Consider the following 15,084-nt stretch of genomic DNA (forward strand, 5'->3'; position numbering starts at 1 on the left):
TTCAGGCAGGTTCTTGCAGTGCTGGAAAAACACACCTGGAATGGCTTAAGTTTTAGCAACAGTGAATTGATCCAGTGGGTGTGCACAGACAGGAGCTGGGAGGGGTCTGTGGGAGCCCTGCCTTTGTGCAGGAGCTCTCAAAACTGTGGAGTTTCTGGAATTTTCTTCCAGAACGGGCAATTTTAACTGCTTAGGGATAATTTTAACCACTCAGAGGTACTGTGGGGGAGAAGTACTGCCCGAAACAGCTGAGCCATGAGCTGCAGGTCCTGGTGGACAGTGGGATCTGAGGAATGTCCCTTGGACACTGAGGACACATGGAAGCCACTGCTGTGACCCGAGGGAGTGGCTGAAGCAGGAGCTGCTGAACCCTGGATGCCAATTCCACGTGGAAGGTCTGAGCTGAGCTTCCAGGATCAGCTCCAGAGGCTCCAGGAGCAGAGTGGGGAGGTATGTCCATGGACAGGCTGTGGTTTTCCTGGTGTTTCTGGAGCACAGGGAGGAGTGGTTTGGGTGTTCCTGCCCCACCTGAGCAAGGAAAATGTCTCATCCCTGGGCTCACCAGTGACTCTGTCCTACTTTTGGGCCCTGGTGCCCTGGAACACCCTCCCTGAAACAGGGGCTGCTCCCAGGCCTGGCTGCAATTCCTGCCTCCATCTGCCCTGGCACCAAGGGCGTTTTCCCTCAGCACAGTGCATTTTTTCCCTCTGCTTGGAGATTCCTGATGTTTTTGTGCAATCCCTGGTGCCATTCCCGGGGTTTCAGTGCAGGGAGGGTGGGGAAACGGAGTGAAGCCTCTCAGATTTGGAAGCACAAACCCAGGGAATGATGGACAAACCACCAGGGCCTTGCACTGACTGGTTTGGGAATTTTTTAACTGATTTTTTGATTGATTTTTGGTTTTTTTAACCATCTCTCTGGCCTAACCACGAACCTGCAAAATCCCCTGGCCCAAAAAGTGTTCCTTGCCACTCCCCCTGGAGATGCAGGGACCTGCTCAAGCCTAAGGAACAAACCTGTTCCCCCCCTGATGCTTTAACAGCTGCATTTCTGATTTTTGAAGACTCTTCTTTCTGTGGCCTTGGATTCTTGGATTTAAACATTTTGGGTTTAATTTTTTTTTGGGGGGGGAGGGGGTGAATTAATTCCTTGTTTTGCTTTCTTTGCTTTACCTAAAACTATCTTTATTTCAACCCATGAGTTTTCCAGCTTTTTACCCTTCCAATTCTGTCCTGGATCCTGCTGGTGGGGGGGGTGAGTGAGCAGCTGCATGGGGCTTGACTGTTGGCTGGGTTTAAACCAGGACAAGTAAAAGGAAACTGATGTTAAAAAAAAAAGTATGAAGTTTCCAAGGATAATATATATAAAAAAAAAATAATCTCTGAATTAGGAAGATCTTGGGCAATATATTGAGGGTTGCCCTGTCATTCTTAATGTCACCGTGTGTTATGGTGAATGACATTATTTTTCCTTGTGTTTTAGAGGAAATTAAGTGAGAATTCATGAGCTTTACCCTCAAGGGTTGGCTGGGAGGGTGGTGAGAGCCTCAAGCTGGGGTTTGGGGTGGAAGGAGGAGCAGGGATGAGGGGTGGGAGCAGCCCTGGGATGTGGCAGGGATGAGGGGTGGGAGCAGCCCTGGGATGTGGCAGGGATGAGGAGTGGGAGCAGCCCTGGGATGTGGCAGGGATGAGGAGTGGGAGCAGCCCTGGGATGTGGCAGGGATGAGGGATGGGAACAACCCTGGGATGTGGCAGGGATGAAGTGTGGGAACAGCCCTGGGATGTGGCAGGGATGAAGTGTGGGAGCAGCCCTGGGATGTGGCAGGGATGAAGTGTGGGAGCAGCCCTGGGATGTGGCAGGGATGAAGTGTGGGAGCAGCCCTGGGATGTGGCAGGGATGAGGGATGGGAGCAGCCCTGGGATGTGGCAGGGATGAGGGGTGGGAGCAGCCCTGGGATGTGGCAGGGATGAGGGGTGGGAGCAGCCCTGGGATGTGGCAGGGATGAGGGATGGGAACAGCCCTGGGATGTGGCAGGGATGAGGGGTGGGAGCAGCCCTGGGATGTGGCCGTGTCACTGCCCACAAGGAGCCTCCCTGGCCCTGCCACCCTCACGGGGGTATAGCTCAGGGGCAGAGCATTTGACTGCAGATCAAGAGGTCCCCGGTTCAAATCCGGGTGCCCCCTCCCCTTTTTCTTTTTTTCCCCCTTCTTTTTGTCCCCCAGAATTTGGTTTGGAGCTCTCCATCCCCACATTTCCCCCCCCCCCCCAGAACTCTCGTGCTGGTTGCTGGCTGCAGGTGACCCCCAGCAGAGCAGAGGAGCCTCTGCTCAGTGTTCCCAAGGAGAGGGATGAGTGTTTCTTTGAGAACCTGCTTTTCTGCCCTGGGATTAATTACCAGTTTTGCTGGGATGGCAATTAGCAGGCAGATTCCTGCTGGGAATGCTGCCTGGAATCAGGGGGTATAGCTCAGTGGTAGAGCATTTGACCGCAGATCAAGAGGTCCCTGGTTCAACTCCAGGTGCCCCCTCTCTTTTTTTATTTTTTTTTTTCCTCTTAATTTTCTTCTTCCTTTGGCCAAAATCTTTCCCAGGAGGAAGTTGGGGAGCTCTTGGTGGATCTGGGAGTTTGTTCTGTGCACTCAGCATTGGTTCTGAGCTTCAGCTTCAAAGGTATTGTGGCTCTGACTATGGGGAAACTCCAGGGGTTGTGCCCTGTGTGAGCAACTTCTCACTGTCTGGGCCTTTCTCTGTTCTTAATTTTCTGCAGTGATCACATTTATCATAATTTATGGTACTTAACTCCCTTTGGCAGGCACACAGAGGGAGCTGGCAAGAAAAGGAATCCAACCCACAGACAGAAAAACTTGTTTCTTTCCAAATAAATGGTTTTTATATCTACCTTTTCACACCCTGCACCAAGGGGGGTATAGCTCAGTGGTAGAGCATTTGACTGCAGATCAAGAGGTCCCTGGTTCAACTCCAGGTGCCCCCTTCTCTTTTCCCTTTATTTTTTTCTCTTCCTTTGGCCAAAATGTTTCCCAGGAAGAAGGTGGGGAGCTCTTGTTGGATGTGGGAGTTTGTGCTGTGCACTGAATGTTGGTTGGGAGCTTTAGGATTCAATAATTGAGGCCCTGTTGGGAAGGGGCAAGGGTTGGGCACTGAGGAACTCCTGAGCTTGTTTTGCCTGTTGTTAATTCTCTCTAGTACTCACATTTAGCAGAGTTGATGATATTTGCCCTCATTTGTGCTGTTTAACTGGCTGTCCAGCCCGTGGCAGGTCCTTTAAGGTGCACAGGGGGCTGCTGAGTAAAGAAATGCAAACCATGGCCATCCAAATTTGTCTGTCTCCATAAACATTTTAAAACATCCCTGTGCAGGTGCAGTGCCAGGGGGGTATAGCTCAGTGGGAGAGCATTTGACTGCAGATCAAGAGGTCCCTGGTTCAACTCCAGGTGCCCCCTTTTCAGCTCCTTTTTTCCCCATGAAAAAACGAGGGGGATTCCTCCCTTTTATAACCCCAGTGAGTGCAGAGCAGCAGGACTCTGAAGCTCAGCACAAAAGAGCTGAGCACTCCCCTGCACACCCTGCAGAACCCCCTGGGACAGTGGCAAAGCCAAGGCACGAGGTTTGCTCAGCCCTGGTGGAGTTTGGTCAGTGAGGAAACGCTGGGGATGGGGGTTTGTGGGATCAGCCCCTGCCTGTGTTTGTCTCCAGGCTGCCTGAAGGAACTCCCTGCCAAGGCAGGTGCTGGTTTGCAGCCCAGGGTGGCCAGCAGGCACCAAACCTGAGCTGTGTTTAAGGGGTTTTATTGCTCCTTTTCCCACAGTTAAGGCAGGGGGGTATAGCTCAGTGGGAGAGCATTTGACTGCAGATCAAGAGGTCCCTGGTTCAACTCCAGGTGCCCCCTCTTTTCCTCTCCTTCAGCCTTTATTTTGCCAAAATCTTTCACAGAAAGAAGCTGGAAAGCCCCTTCCTGGACCTGGCAGCTTGTGCTGTTCTCTCCATGTGGTTCTGAGCTCCACCTTTGAAGGCACCAAGGCCCTGACTCCTGGGAAGCTCCAGGAGCTGTGCCCTTGTGTGAGTAACTCCTCACAGTTTGTGTGTGCCTTCCTCTGTTCCTAACTCTCTGGAGTAATCATATTTACCAAAACTGACAATATTTCCCAGAACTGACCATATTTGCCATCATTTCTGCTGTTTAACTCCCTGTCCAGCCTTTGACAGGCAGGGGGCAGGGGGCTGTTGAGTAAAAGAGCCCAAGCAGTGGACATAGAAATGTATTTCTCTTCATAAAGGTTTTTAAATCCCTTTGTTCAGGTGCTGCACCAAGGGGGGTATAGCTCAGTGGTAGAGCATTTGACTGCAGATCAAGAGGTCCCTGGTTCAACTCCAGGTGCCCCCTTCTCTTTTCCCTTCATTTTTTCTCTTCCCTTGGCCAAAATGTTTCCCAGGAAGAAGGTGGGGAGCTCTTGTTGGATGTGGGAGTTTGTGCTGTGCACTGAATGTTGGTTGGGAGCCTTGGGATTGAAGGAACTGAAGCCCTGTTGGGAAGGGGCAGGGGTTGTGCACTGAGGAACTGCTGAGTTTGTTTGTCTGTTGTTAATTCTCTCTAGTACTCATATTTAGCATAATTGATGATATTTGGCATCATTTGTGCTGTTTAACTGGCTGTAGAGCCTGTTGCAGGTCCTTTAAGGTGCAGAGGGGGCTGTTGAGTAAAGGAATGCAAACCATGGCCATCCAAACTTGTCTGTCTCCATAAACATTTTAAAACATCCCTGTGCAGGTGCAGTGCCAGGGGGGTATAGCTCAGTGGGAGAGCATTTGACTGCAGATCAAGAGGTCCCTGGTTCAACTCCAGGTGCCCCCTTTTTGGTCCTTTCTCACCCTTTCTTTCTCCCACAACCTCCTCACACACGGCCCACAGAAGAGACCCCCTTACCCCTCTGAGGCCTTGGGCATCACTTGATGATGTTTTGCCAAGGATGAGAGCAGGCTCTGACATTTCCTCTCTGTTGTTCTCCAAGTCCACACCAGCAGGCTCAACTCCCCAGCTGCTGCTCCAGTTCTTCCTGTCGGAGTAATTACCCCCGATTTAACCAGTAAATTACCCCCGGTTTAACCAGTGAATTACCCCTGGTTTGACCAGTGGATTATGCATTTCCAGCAGTGCTGGGACGTTCCCCGGGGGCAGCCGAGGCTGGGATGACACAGGTCGGTGTGTGGGTCCTCCCCGGGGCTCGAACCGGCGGCCCCGGGTCCCGCGGGCGGTGGCGCTGCCCCTGAGCCGCCCCCGGGGCGGGGCCGGGGGGGCGGGAGGGGGCGAGGCGGGAAAAGGTGGCGCAGGGGCAGCGCGGGGGGTTGGGGACAGCGGAGACACCGGTTCGAGCCCGCGCTGGGCCGGGAGGGCACCGGTCCCACACAGACGGGGAGGGGTCATTGGTTCTAACTGGGGCTGGGGGGTCCCCAGTTCAACGCAGACCGGGAGGTTACTGGTTCCAACCCGGGCTGGTTGTGACTCTAACTGCGGACAGGGGACTGCGGCTCTAACCCAGACTGGGGGGTCACTGGGCTGGGAGTGGGGGTCCCCAGTTCTAATCTGTGCTGGGATGGGCATCCCCAATTCTAACCCACACTGGTGGGGGTCAGTGGTTCTAACTCCAACTGGGGAGAGGGGTCCCCAGCTCTAACCCAGACTGGGGGTCACTGGTTCTAACCTGTGAAGGGACAGGGCGGCCCCGGTTCTAACCCACCCTGGGATGGGAATTCCCAGGTTCTAACCCAGGAGGTCACAGGCTCTGACTCGGGAGATCCCAAGCCCTGCCGAACCCGGAGGCACAAACCTTCCCGTCTGCACATCAATGCAATTACAGCTCCCTGCCAGACCTGTCCCGTGGCTTCTGTGCAGCTGGAATTACTCACTTTAATCCCCAGGCGTTTCTCTGGGATTGCTCCTACCAGCCTCACTTAAACCGATCTTGCCTTAATCCCCTGGAAGTGCCCAAGGCCGGGTTGGACGGGGCCTGCAGCAACCTGGGCTAGGGGAAGGTGTCCCTGGGAGTGGAGCTGGACGGGCTTTAAGGTCTTTTCAACCCAAACCGTTCTTCCCCTCCCTCCTCCTCTCGCACTGCCCCGTGCTAGCGCCGCCATCTTGCCGACTGCCGGAAGTGACGCGAGGAGCGACGTCGGCGCGATGTGATGACGCAGTTCCGGTCCCGGTAGCGACGGGGGACGCGCTCGCCCGGAGGCCGCGATGGGGGGGGGAGACCTGGTGAGGGACCGGGGAGAGGGGGCTGAGAAGGGACGGGAGGGGCTTACGGGGGATGGGGGGAGTCTGAGAGGGACGAGGGGAACGGGCGGGGCTGAGGGGGTCGCGGGTTGGGGGTGAGAGCAGTCGGGGGGGATTGAGGGACAACGGAGGGGGCTGAGAGGGGTCTGAGGGAAGGGGGGGGGCTCTTAGAGGGGCCGGGGTGGGTTGAGGGGGGCTGAGAGGGGATTGGGGAGAGGCCGAGGGGGGTTGGGAGGGGGAGCTGAGGGGAGTTGCGGGGGGAGCTGAGAGGGGCCAGTGGGGGATGAGGGACCGGGGGAGGGTGAGGGGGCTCAGAGGGGCTGAGGGGCGGGATGAGGGGCTGGGGGAGGACGAGGGGTGTAAGAGGGATCGGGGGGGTGCTGAGAGGGGTCTGAGGAAGAGGGGGGCTGAGAAGGGTCTGATGGGGGGCTAAGAGAGGGGTCGTGGAGGAACAGAGAGGGGCTCCAAGGCAGCCCTGGCGCTCCCTGGGCTCAGCCCCCCTGCCCGTCCCCCTGAGCCCTCGGTGCCAATCCCAACCCCGTCCCCGCGTGCCCCCAGAACTTGAAGAAGAGCTGGCACCCCCAGACCCTGCGCAATGTGGAGAAGGTGTGGAAGGCGGAGCAGAAGCATGAGGCCGAGAGGAGGAAGATCGAGGAGCTGCAGCGGGAGCTGCAGGAGGAGCGGGCGCGCGAGGAGATGCAGCGCTACGCCGAGGACATGGGCACGCTGCGGTCAGGGGGCTGGGGAGCAGGGATTCGGGGAGTGGGAGGGGCTGGGAGGGACCTGGGAGCACATCCAGTCCCACCCCACGGGCAGGGACACCTTCCCCTAGCCCAGGTTGCTCCAAGCCCCCTCCAGCCTGGCCTTGGGCGCTCCCAGGGATGGGGCGGCCACAGCTGCTCTGGGGAGTCCACTCCACCACCTCCTCACCCTCTCAGGGAGGAATTCCTTCCCAATATCCCATCCAAACCTAACTTTGCTTCGCTTTGAATCCCTTCCCCCTTGTCCTGCCACTCCAGGCCCTTGTAAATAATCCCTCTCCATCTTTCCTGGAGCTCCTCCAGGCACTGAAAGGCCACAGTTAAATCATCCCTAAACCTTCTCCTCTCCAGGCTGAACAATCCCATTTCCCCCAGCCTTTCCTCACAGGAGCTGCTCCATCCCTCTGATCATCTTGGTGCCTCCTCTGGACTCACTCCAGCAGCTCCATGTCCTTTCTGTGCTGGGGAAATAACAATAATGACAATAACAATAGTAATAGTAATAATAATAATAAAGTGTTTCTACTCACCTTAAACCTTATGCTTTAAGCTTTAAACTCTACCTTCAGAACTGCAAGGAGGAAAACAAAAATAATAATGATAAAGTGTTTCTATTCACCTTAAACCTTATGCTTTAAGCTTTAAACTCTACCTTCAGAACTGCAAGGAGGAAAACAAAAATAATAATGATAAAGTGTTTCTATTCACCTTAAACCTTATGCTTTAAGCTTTAAACTCTACCTTCAGAACTGCAAGGAGGAAAACAAAAATAATAATGATAAAGTGTTTCTACTCTCCTTAAACCTTATGCTTTAAGCTTTAAACTGTACCTTCAGAACTACAAGGAGGAAAACAAAAATAATAATAATAAAGTGTTTCTACTCACCTTAAACCTTACGCTTTAAGCTTTAAACTCTACCTTCAGAACTGCAAGGAGGAAAACAAAAATAATAATGATAAAGTGTTTCTATTCACCTTAAACCTTATGCTTTAAGCTTTAAACTGTACCTTCAGAACTACAAGGAGGAAAACAAAAATAATAATGATAAAGTGTTTCTACTCACCTTAAACCTTACGTTTTAAGCTTTAAACTCTACCTTCAGAACTGCAAGGAGGAAAACAAAAATAATAATGATAAAGTGTTTCTATTCACCTTAAACCTTATGCTTTAAGCTTTAAACTCTACCTTCAGAACTGCAAGGAGGAAAATAAATTGGTGGTTTGTTTTTTTTTCCCAACAGGAAAAGGGAAGAGAAGCTGGAGTGGATGTACCAGGGCCCCGGGGGGATGGTGAACAGGGAGGAATATCTCATGGGGCGCCCTGTGGACAAGTTCATCTTCGAGAAGGCCGAGGACAAGGAGGCAGGGTGTTCCAGTGAGACTGGGCTGCTCCCAGGATCCATCTTTGCCAAGTCTGGGGCCAACTCCGTGCTGGACATGGCCAACAAAATCCGGGAGGACCCGCTGTTCATGATCAGGTGCTGGGAGGGAGCTCCAGGGAGGGGAGGCCCTGGCTGGGAGCTGGGCTGTGGGGCTTAGAAACACTGCAGGGACACCTTTATATGTGTGTTTGAATTTATACATCTTATAAATGCCTTGAAAATCAAAAATTTGGGACGTGTCTGTCGATTTTTATAAATGCCTTTACATTTTTATAAAGGTATTTACCTTATAAACATTTATCTTAAAAGACATATCTTAAAAACATATTTATCTTAATATTTATCTTAATATTTGTCTTAATATTTGTCTTAATATTTGTCTTAATATTTGTCTTAATATTTGTCTTAATATTTGTCTTAATATTTGTCTTAATATTTGTCTTAATATTTGTCTTAATATTTGTCTTAATATTTCTCTTAATATTTCTCTTAATATTTCTCTTAATATTTCTCTTAATATTTCTCTTAATATTTCTCTTAATATTTCTCTTAATATTTCTCTTAATATTTCTCTTAATATTTGTCTTAATATTTCTCTTAATATTTGTCTTAATATTTGTCTTAAAAGACGTTTTCATGCGTGTCTTTAAATTTAGGGATTTTATAAATGTCTTTCAGGTTTATAAATGCCTATAGATTTTTTTTTTTTTTAGAAATACCTTTACATTTTTATAAATCTATTTTATCTTCTAAGCAGTGGAAAGACATTTTTATACGTCTTTAAATTGATTAGTTTTGTAAATGCCTTTATAAATGTCCTTAACTTTATAAATGCCTTTAACTTTATAAATGCCTTTAACTTTATAAATGTCCTTAACTTTATAAATGCCTTTAACTTTATAAATGCCTTTAACTTTATAAATGTCCTTAACTTTATAAATGCCTTTAACTTTATAAATGCCTTTAACTTTATAAATGTCCTTAACTTTATAAATGCCTTTAACTTTATAAATGCCTTTAACTTTATAAATGCCTTTAACTTTATAAATGTCCTTAACTTTATAAATGCCTTTAACTTTATAAATGCCTTTAACTTTATAAATGCCTTTAACTTTATAAATGTCCTTAACTTTATAAATGCCTTTAACTTTATAAATGCCTTTGTGTCTTTACCTTTGTGTTTTTCTTTAACTTTGTGTCTTTGACTTTGTAAATATCTTTATGTTTTAAAAAAGGTCTTTACCCTATAAACAGTGGAAAGACATTTTCACATTTATTGAAATATATAAATACAAGTGTATTAAAAATAAGCACCAGGCATTTATTGGCATTTTGGGCAGGTTGATGGTAACAAATCTTTGTTGTTTGTCCTGTTTTTTGCACCTTAAATGGAGGAGAAAAGGGCAGATTCATCCTTTATGTGTTTTTAGAGCTTGCACTTGATTGATCTCTCTCCTGACAACGTGATATTTTGTGTGCTTGAAAAACACTGATCTTTTTATTTTTCCTGCTTTAGAAAGAGGGAGGAGGAAAAGAAGAGGGAAGTGTTGAATAACCCCGTGAAAATGAAGAAAATCAAAGCTTTGGTAGGTGCTTCTCAGGGCTCCTTTGCACAGAACACACTGACCCAGGGGGAGGCTCAGAAATCAGAATTTTTGCTGTTTAGCTGAGCTCTTCCCTGACCTAAACTCCTTAATTTTGAGAGGGGACCTTGTTGGGTGGCTCGGGTTTTGTTCCGGGAGCTTTTCCACGGAGAACTCCTTGATTTTTATTTTTTTTTTCCCTTGTGATTCTGAGCCCCCAAGGGGTGGGGATGGTGATGATGAATGACTGGGAAATGGGGGTTTTGCTCTGCAGCTGCAGAACAGTTTGGATAAAAAGGAGAAGAAGAAGAAGAAAGAGAAGAAGAAGAAGCACAAGAAGCACCGACGGCGCAGCTCCAGCAGCGACAGCTCCAGCAGTGAGGAGGAGAGAAGCAAAAATAAGTAAGTTTTGAGGTTTTGTGGCAAGAATACCTCGTTTCCTCATGAAATGATTTGGTTTTCAAATCCTCTCTTCGAGTCTTTAATTGGCTTAAATGTTCCTGTGTTGTTGCTTCGTTGGTTTTGCATCGTTAACGTGCCCTAAAAATAATTTAATGTTAAAAAAATACCATATTCCTGCAGTTCATCTTCACCAAAAGGACTGTTCTGTTTTCTCTGTAGGTCTCAGAAGAGGGTGGACAATTTCTCCTGGAAACCTGCTCCTTACAAAGTCCCAGGATATGGTTTGCAGGTATGTGTGTATCCCAGTCCCAGTGCCCTGAGTGAGGGAAAACCAAAGAGTTTTGGGAGTTTGCTGCAAGTCTGCTGCACCAAGTGGAAGAGGATTATGAGGGGAACACGATTTAATAAATTTTAGATTCAATTTGCAGCCATCTAAGCCTTGAAATTAAAATTATCCAGATCTTGGTGGGACTTCTGTCTGCTGAGAGTTCAAGTTAAAGTTTGTTTGGTTTCTCAGAGTGGGATGGTTTGGGTTGGAAGGGACCTTAAAGATCATTTCATTCCAACCCCCCTGCCATGGGCAGGGGCACCTTCCACTATCCCAGATTGCTCCAAGCCCCCTCCAACCTGGCCTTGGGCACTTCCAGGGCTGGGGCAGCCACAGCTTCTCTGGGAAATCCATTCCAACACCTCCCCACCCTCACAGGGAGGAGTTTCTTCCCTCGTCTCTCCCAACACTCAGCTCGGCTGCCTTGTTTAGCTTTCTGAACATCAGACAGAAACAACATTTTAAGACACATTTTTTTTTAGGCAAGGGGTGAACAGGAACCTGGGGAGGGGCATAAATAAACCCCAACCACACGTGCACCCCTCCCTGGCTGAGGTCTCCTCTGGGGCCTTCCATTGTTCTCCTCCAAGATCCTTCTGAATTGCAGGTGAGGGACTCAGAGCAGAGCCACAGGTCCCGGAGCTCCCCAGGGCCTGGCCAGGACAGGGCTCCCCACAGGCCCCGGGATCGCTCCCGGAGCTCCTCCCGCTCCCCCCAGAGACATTCCAGCAAGAGGAACTTGGAGCAATCCGGCTCCAGGGGCTCGGGATCTCCTTCCAAACACAGCAAACAGTGAGTGTGGGTGACCTGGGTCGGGGGGGGGGGGAAATTCCCTGGGATCAAAATCCCTCCTGTTCCGTCTCCTGCCACTTTTGTGTCCTGACATCGTTGCTCAGTGCTGGGTGGAAAGGTGGGAAGGCAGGAGCTGTCCAGGAGCACCCAGGGAGCTGCTGGAGGGGACAATCCCACTCTTCATTTGGGGCACCCTCTCTAATCACACCCTTTGGCCATTGCTTGTGACTCTGCTTTATTTGGGCTACCAGTTCTCTTCAGACTCATAATTTAAAATTAAAATTCATAACTTATAAATTAGAATTGATACAGAAAAGATGTAGAATTTTGTTTTTTAAATGCATATAAAATCAGGTAGCAGGTATTCATTGCTTGCTGATGAAATAATTAGAACTGAGTAAAAAAGTAAATTTATAAAAAGTCTATTAAGATTCATTAGAATTTGTTTGCGGGGTGGACAGGTAACAGCCCTGCAGCTGTGGGGGATGTCCTGGCCTCAGAATGTGCCAAGAAAGCCAGGGAATGTTCAGAAATGTGACAATCTGTGCTAACAAGGGCGTTTTTTGGGGTTGCAGGCACAGCAGTCGGGAGGAGAAGGGGAGAGCCAGGAGCCCTTCCCCAAAAAAGAGCTACCGGCGCCAGCACCCCCCGGGTTACACCAGGTGAGGGAGGCTGAGAACCAGCCTGTGAACCAGGTTTGAACCACAGCAGAGCAGATCAGGTGTCCAGAAAGTCAAACACGGAGTCCTCAGGGGCTCAGTGGGTGCTCCTGGGCTTGGCTGTTAGGTGACACCTTGGACACCTTCCCAAACCCATCCGTGTGGTCGCCGGTTCCTCCTGCCAGCCAGGAAGGAATGTGAGGTGTCTTTGTGCCCTGGGCTGTTAACTGGGAGGTTCTGTTTCGCTGCCATCAGGCAAAAAGGACCTCGACAGCATCATCTTACAGGTCAGTTAAACACAGGAGGGCTGAAAAGGGGGAGAAAAGAGGCTCTTGCTGGGCCGTGGTGAAGCTGAATATTTAGATGTATGGAGCTGAATATTTAAAAGCTTTGTTGGTTGGCCACCAGAGAGAAAACCACGCTAAATACCCCTAATTTGGGGCATTATAAGTCATCTTTGGTGGTTGGACTTGATGACCTTAAAGGTCTTTTCCAACCTTAACAATCCCATGATCTTAGGGAATGGAAAATGAGGGGAACGGGGCCCGGTGTGCTGTTGGTTGACAGCAGTGGTGGTTTCTACCCAAACAGAAAGCTCTCCCCAGAGGAACTGGAGCGTAAACGGCAGGAAATGATGGAAAATGCCAAGTGGAGGGAAGAGGAGAGAGCAAACAACCTCAGGAAACACAGGAAGGAGGAGGAGCTGGAGCGAGAGCTGGAGAAACTCGACGCCAGGGATGGAAAGTTCTTCCAGTGAGTCTTTTCCCTCCTTCTCATTCGGGGGAAATCCAGGCCACAGCTTCTGAGTGAGGGCCTCAAGCTTTGGGGTGTTCCAGATCATGGTGTAGGATCCATCTCCACTGTGTTTTACAGTAGAACTGGTGTCATCTGCTGCTCCCAGATTCTCCTCTTAGCCCAAAAGGTGCTTATTTCTGTGATGGCCTTGACAGTCAGACTCAGGAAACAGCAACCAGCTGTGTTTTGCCAACCTGTAGAAATAAAAAACCACCAACCTCCAGGTGGTGTTTCACATGCAGATATTTAGAAATTCTCTGGGTTTAAGTGCTTGAAACACTCTTAGGCCTGCAAGTGCCTAAACACACTTAGTGGTAACTTAGCCCTTGTAGCCTTGGCAGGCAAAAGGATTTGGAGTGACACCTTCCAGAGGGTGCAAGAAAGATCCCATGGCAGTTTTATTCTCCAGGCTCTATAGATTAATCAGAGGAGAGCATGTTCTTAAGTGCAGATCACAGAACCACGAGATGGTTTGGGTTGGGAGGCACCTTAAAGTCCATCCAGTGCCACCCCCTGCCATGGGCAGGGACACCTTCCACTAGCCCAGGTTGCTCCAACCTGGCCTTGGACACTTCCAGGGATGAGGCAGCCACAGCTTCTCTGGGAATTCCATTCCAGCCCCTCACCACCCCTCAGAGGGAGGAATTTTTCCCCAGTATCCAATCTCTAATCTAAACCTCCTCTCTTCCAGTTTAAAAAGTCTAATTTTTTTTCCTCTGTTCCAATTCCCTGCAGCCGTTTAAAGCTGGAGAGTGCCTCCACCTCCACCCTGGAGGACCGTGTGAAGAGGAACATCCACTCCCTGCAGAGAACTCCTGCTGCCTTGGAAAAGAACTTTATGCAGAGATGAGGCTTGTTCTCCCTCTGCTCCTGTGCAGCAGTTAAATGGACTCTTTCTTGTTCCCAGAGGTGAGAGCCCTCCAGCACAGCCTCAACTGCTCTCTCCAGGAACACTTCCCATCTCCCAGAGGTGCTGGATCTCTGTGCTGAGCCCGGAGTGTGCTCAGGACTGGGGGCACTGGGAGCACTTTTGTAGTGGGTGGGACCTTGGCTGGGGAACTCGTGAGCCTCTGTGGTCCATTTTTAACGTCTTGCCAGAGCTTTTCCTTCCTTCTCCCCACCTTGACTGGTGTCACTTTTGTATATTATTACCAAACTGTGCCAGGTGGCCACTGCTTCCTACTACTGAGCTCTTTATAGGTCAGAGCTAAACAGCTATTTTTATTAATCCTTAAAAATCAGAGCAGAACCAATTGACATGTGAGTTGATTTAGTGGAATTTGATAAAACCACACGAGCCCTGTCCATCCTGTCACCATTTCAGGTGTGCAGGGTGTGATGTTAGGCCAGTCTCAGAGTATCTGTGGCCATTATTTGGTTGCTCACAGATTTCACTGGTATTTGACCCAAAAGAAGCTGCTTCCAGGGGAAGGGAAATGAGCAGAGCGTAGCTGGGTACAGCAGACATTTCTCTGGGATTTTGTACTGTAAGTAATGTGTATATGTACAGCGGTGTAGATTTATTTTGTCTTTTTAATTAAGAAACTTCACTGTCATTTGTTAAAGCTTCTTTGTGGCTCTCGGGTGGGGCGGGGGGGTGAATTCGCTGCGGGGGGAAGGTTTGGTGAAGGTGTAGGAGGCTGTGGGAGCCCCTTCTTGGGTGTATCCATCCCTCAGGACCCTCCCGGTGCCATGAGGGGTCTGTCCCGGGGGTCTGTCCTGGCGGGGTCCCCGCTCGGCCTCGGCCGCGCTCTGGCCCTTTAAACGGCGGCGCGTGACGTGGGAAACAGTCCATTCATAATTCCAGCCGCCTCGCCGCTGATTGGCCCACTGGCAGCGGGGGCGTGGCCTGGGCGGGCGCCTCACACCGGCTGGGCGAGACCATCTCCGCGAATGGGAGGAGGGAAGGATGCTTTCCCTCCCCCCATCTCCGTCCGTTTCCCTCCGTTGTCGCTCTCCGTTATCCCGCGTCTCAGCCCAACGCGTGCCGCGGTTCTCCGCGTTCCACCCGCGGGCCGATCCGCAACCACCCCGCCGCCATTACCCGCGGCTTTCCCCCCCCCCCTCCCGCCCGCGGGGGCGGCCATGGCACC

General features: G+C 50.1%; 1 protein-coding gene, 1 long non-coding RNA gene and 7 other non-coding genes across 12 annotated transcripts; 8 read left to right on the plus strand and 1 right to left on the minus strand.

The window, feature by feature from the left end:
• Positions 1-466: 466 nt before the first annotated feature.
• Positions 467-6,175, minus strand: LOC116798781. Of its 3 annotated transcripts, XR_004360945.1 has the most exons (4): positions 5,923-6,175; positions 4,943-5,072; positions 3,212-3,299; positions 467-487 (listed from the first exon to the last, which is right to left on the minus strand). It is a non-coding gene; the product is annotated as an uncharacterized LOC116798781 (long non-coding RNA). The 3 variants fall into 3 exon arrangements; XR_004360944.1 differs by lacking the exon at positions 467-487 and having other exon boundaries at positions 3,165-3,299; XR_004360946.1 differs by lacking the exons at positions 467-487; positions 3,212-3,299 and adding an exon at positions 4,327-4,708.
• TRNAC-GCA lies at positions 2,113-2,184 on the plus strand. The gene has a single exon. It is a non-coding gene; the product is annotated as a tRNA-Cys (tRNA).
• TRNAC-GCA lies at positions 2,457-2,528 on the plus strand. Its single transcript has one exon. It is a non-coding gene; the product is annotated as a tRNA-Cys (tRNA).
• Positions 2,921-2,992, plus strand: TRNAC-GCA. Its single transcript has one exon. It is a non-coding gene; the product is annotated as a tRNA-Cys (tRNA).
• TRNAC-GCA lies at positions 3,390-3,461 on the plus strand. The gene has a single exon. It is a non-coding gene; the product is annotated as a tRNA-Cys (tRNA).
• TRNAC-GCA lies at positions 3,836-3,907 on the plus strand. Its single transcript has one exon. It is a non-coding gene; the product is annotated as a tRNA-Cys (tRNA).
• TRNAC-GCA lies at positions 4,331-4,402 on the plus strand. The gene has a single exon. It is a non-coding gene; the product is annotated as a tRNA-Cys (tRNA).
• Positions 4,799-4,870, plus strand: TRNAC-GCA. Its single transcript has one exon. It is a non-coding gene; the product is annotated as a tRNA-Cys (tRNA).
• CWC25 (CWC25 spliceosome associated protein homolog) lies at positions 6,165-14,547 on the plus strand. Of its 2 annotated transcripts, XM_032711402.1 has the most exons (10): positions 6,165-6,271; positions 6,848-7,020; positions 8,292-8,528; positions 9,949-10,018; positions 10,290-10,417; positions 10,637-10,706; positions 11,353-11,537; positions 12,113-12,199; positions 12,788-12,949; positions 13,727-14,547. In XM_032711402.1, the coding sequence occupies exons 1-10, from the start codon at positions 6,254-6,256 to the stop codon at positions 13,839-13,841; spliced, it is 1,245 nt and encodes a 414-aa protein (XP_032567293.1). In that variant the 5' UTR covers positions 6,165-6,253; the 3' UTR covers positions 13,842-14,547. The 2 variants fall into 2 exon arrangements, with proteins under 2 accessions (XP_032567293.1, XP_032567294.1); XM_032711403.1 differs by lacking the exon at positions 6,165-6,271 and having other exon boundaries at positions 6,904-7,010.
• The last annotated feature ends 537 nt before the right edge of the window (positions 14,548-15,084 follow it).

This window comes from Chiroxiphia lanceolata, chromosome 26, assembly GCF_009829145.1.
Source record: "Chiroxiphia lanceolata isolate bChiLan1 chromosome 26, bChiLan1.pri, whole genome shotgun sequence".
Classification (NCBI taxonomy): Eukaryota; Metazoa; Chordata; class Aves; order Passeriformes; family Pipridae; genus Chiroxiphia; species Chiroxiphia lanceolata.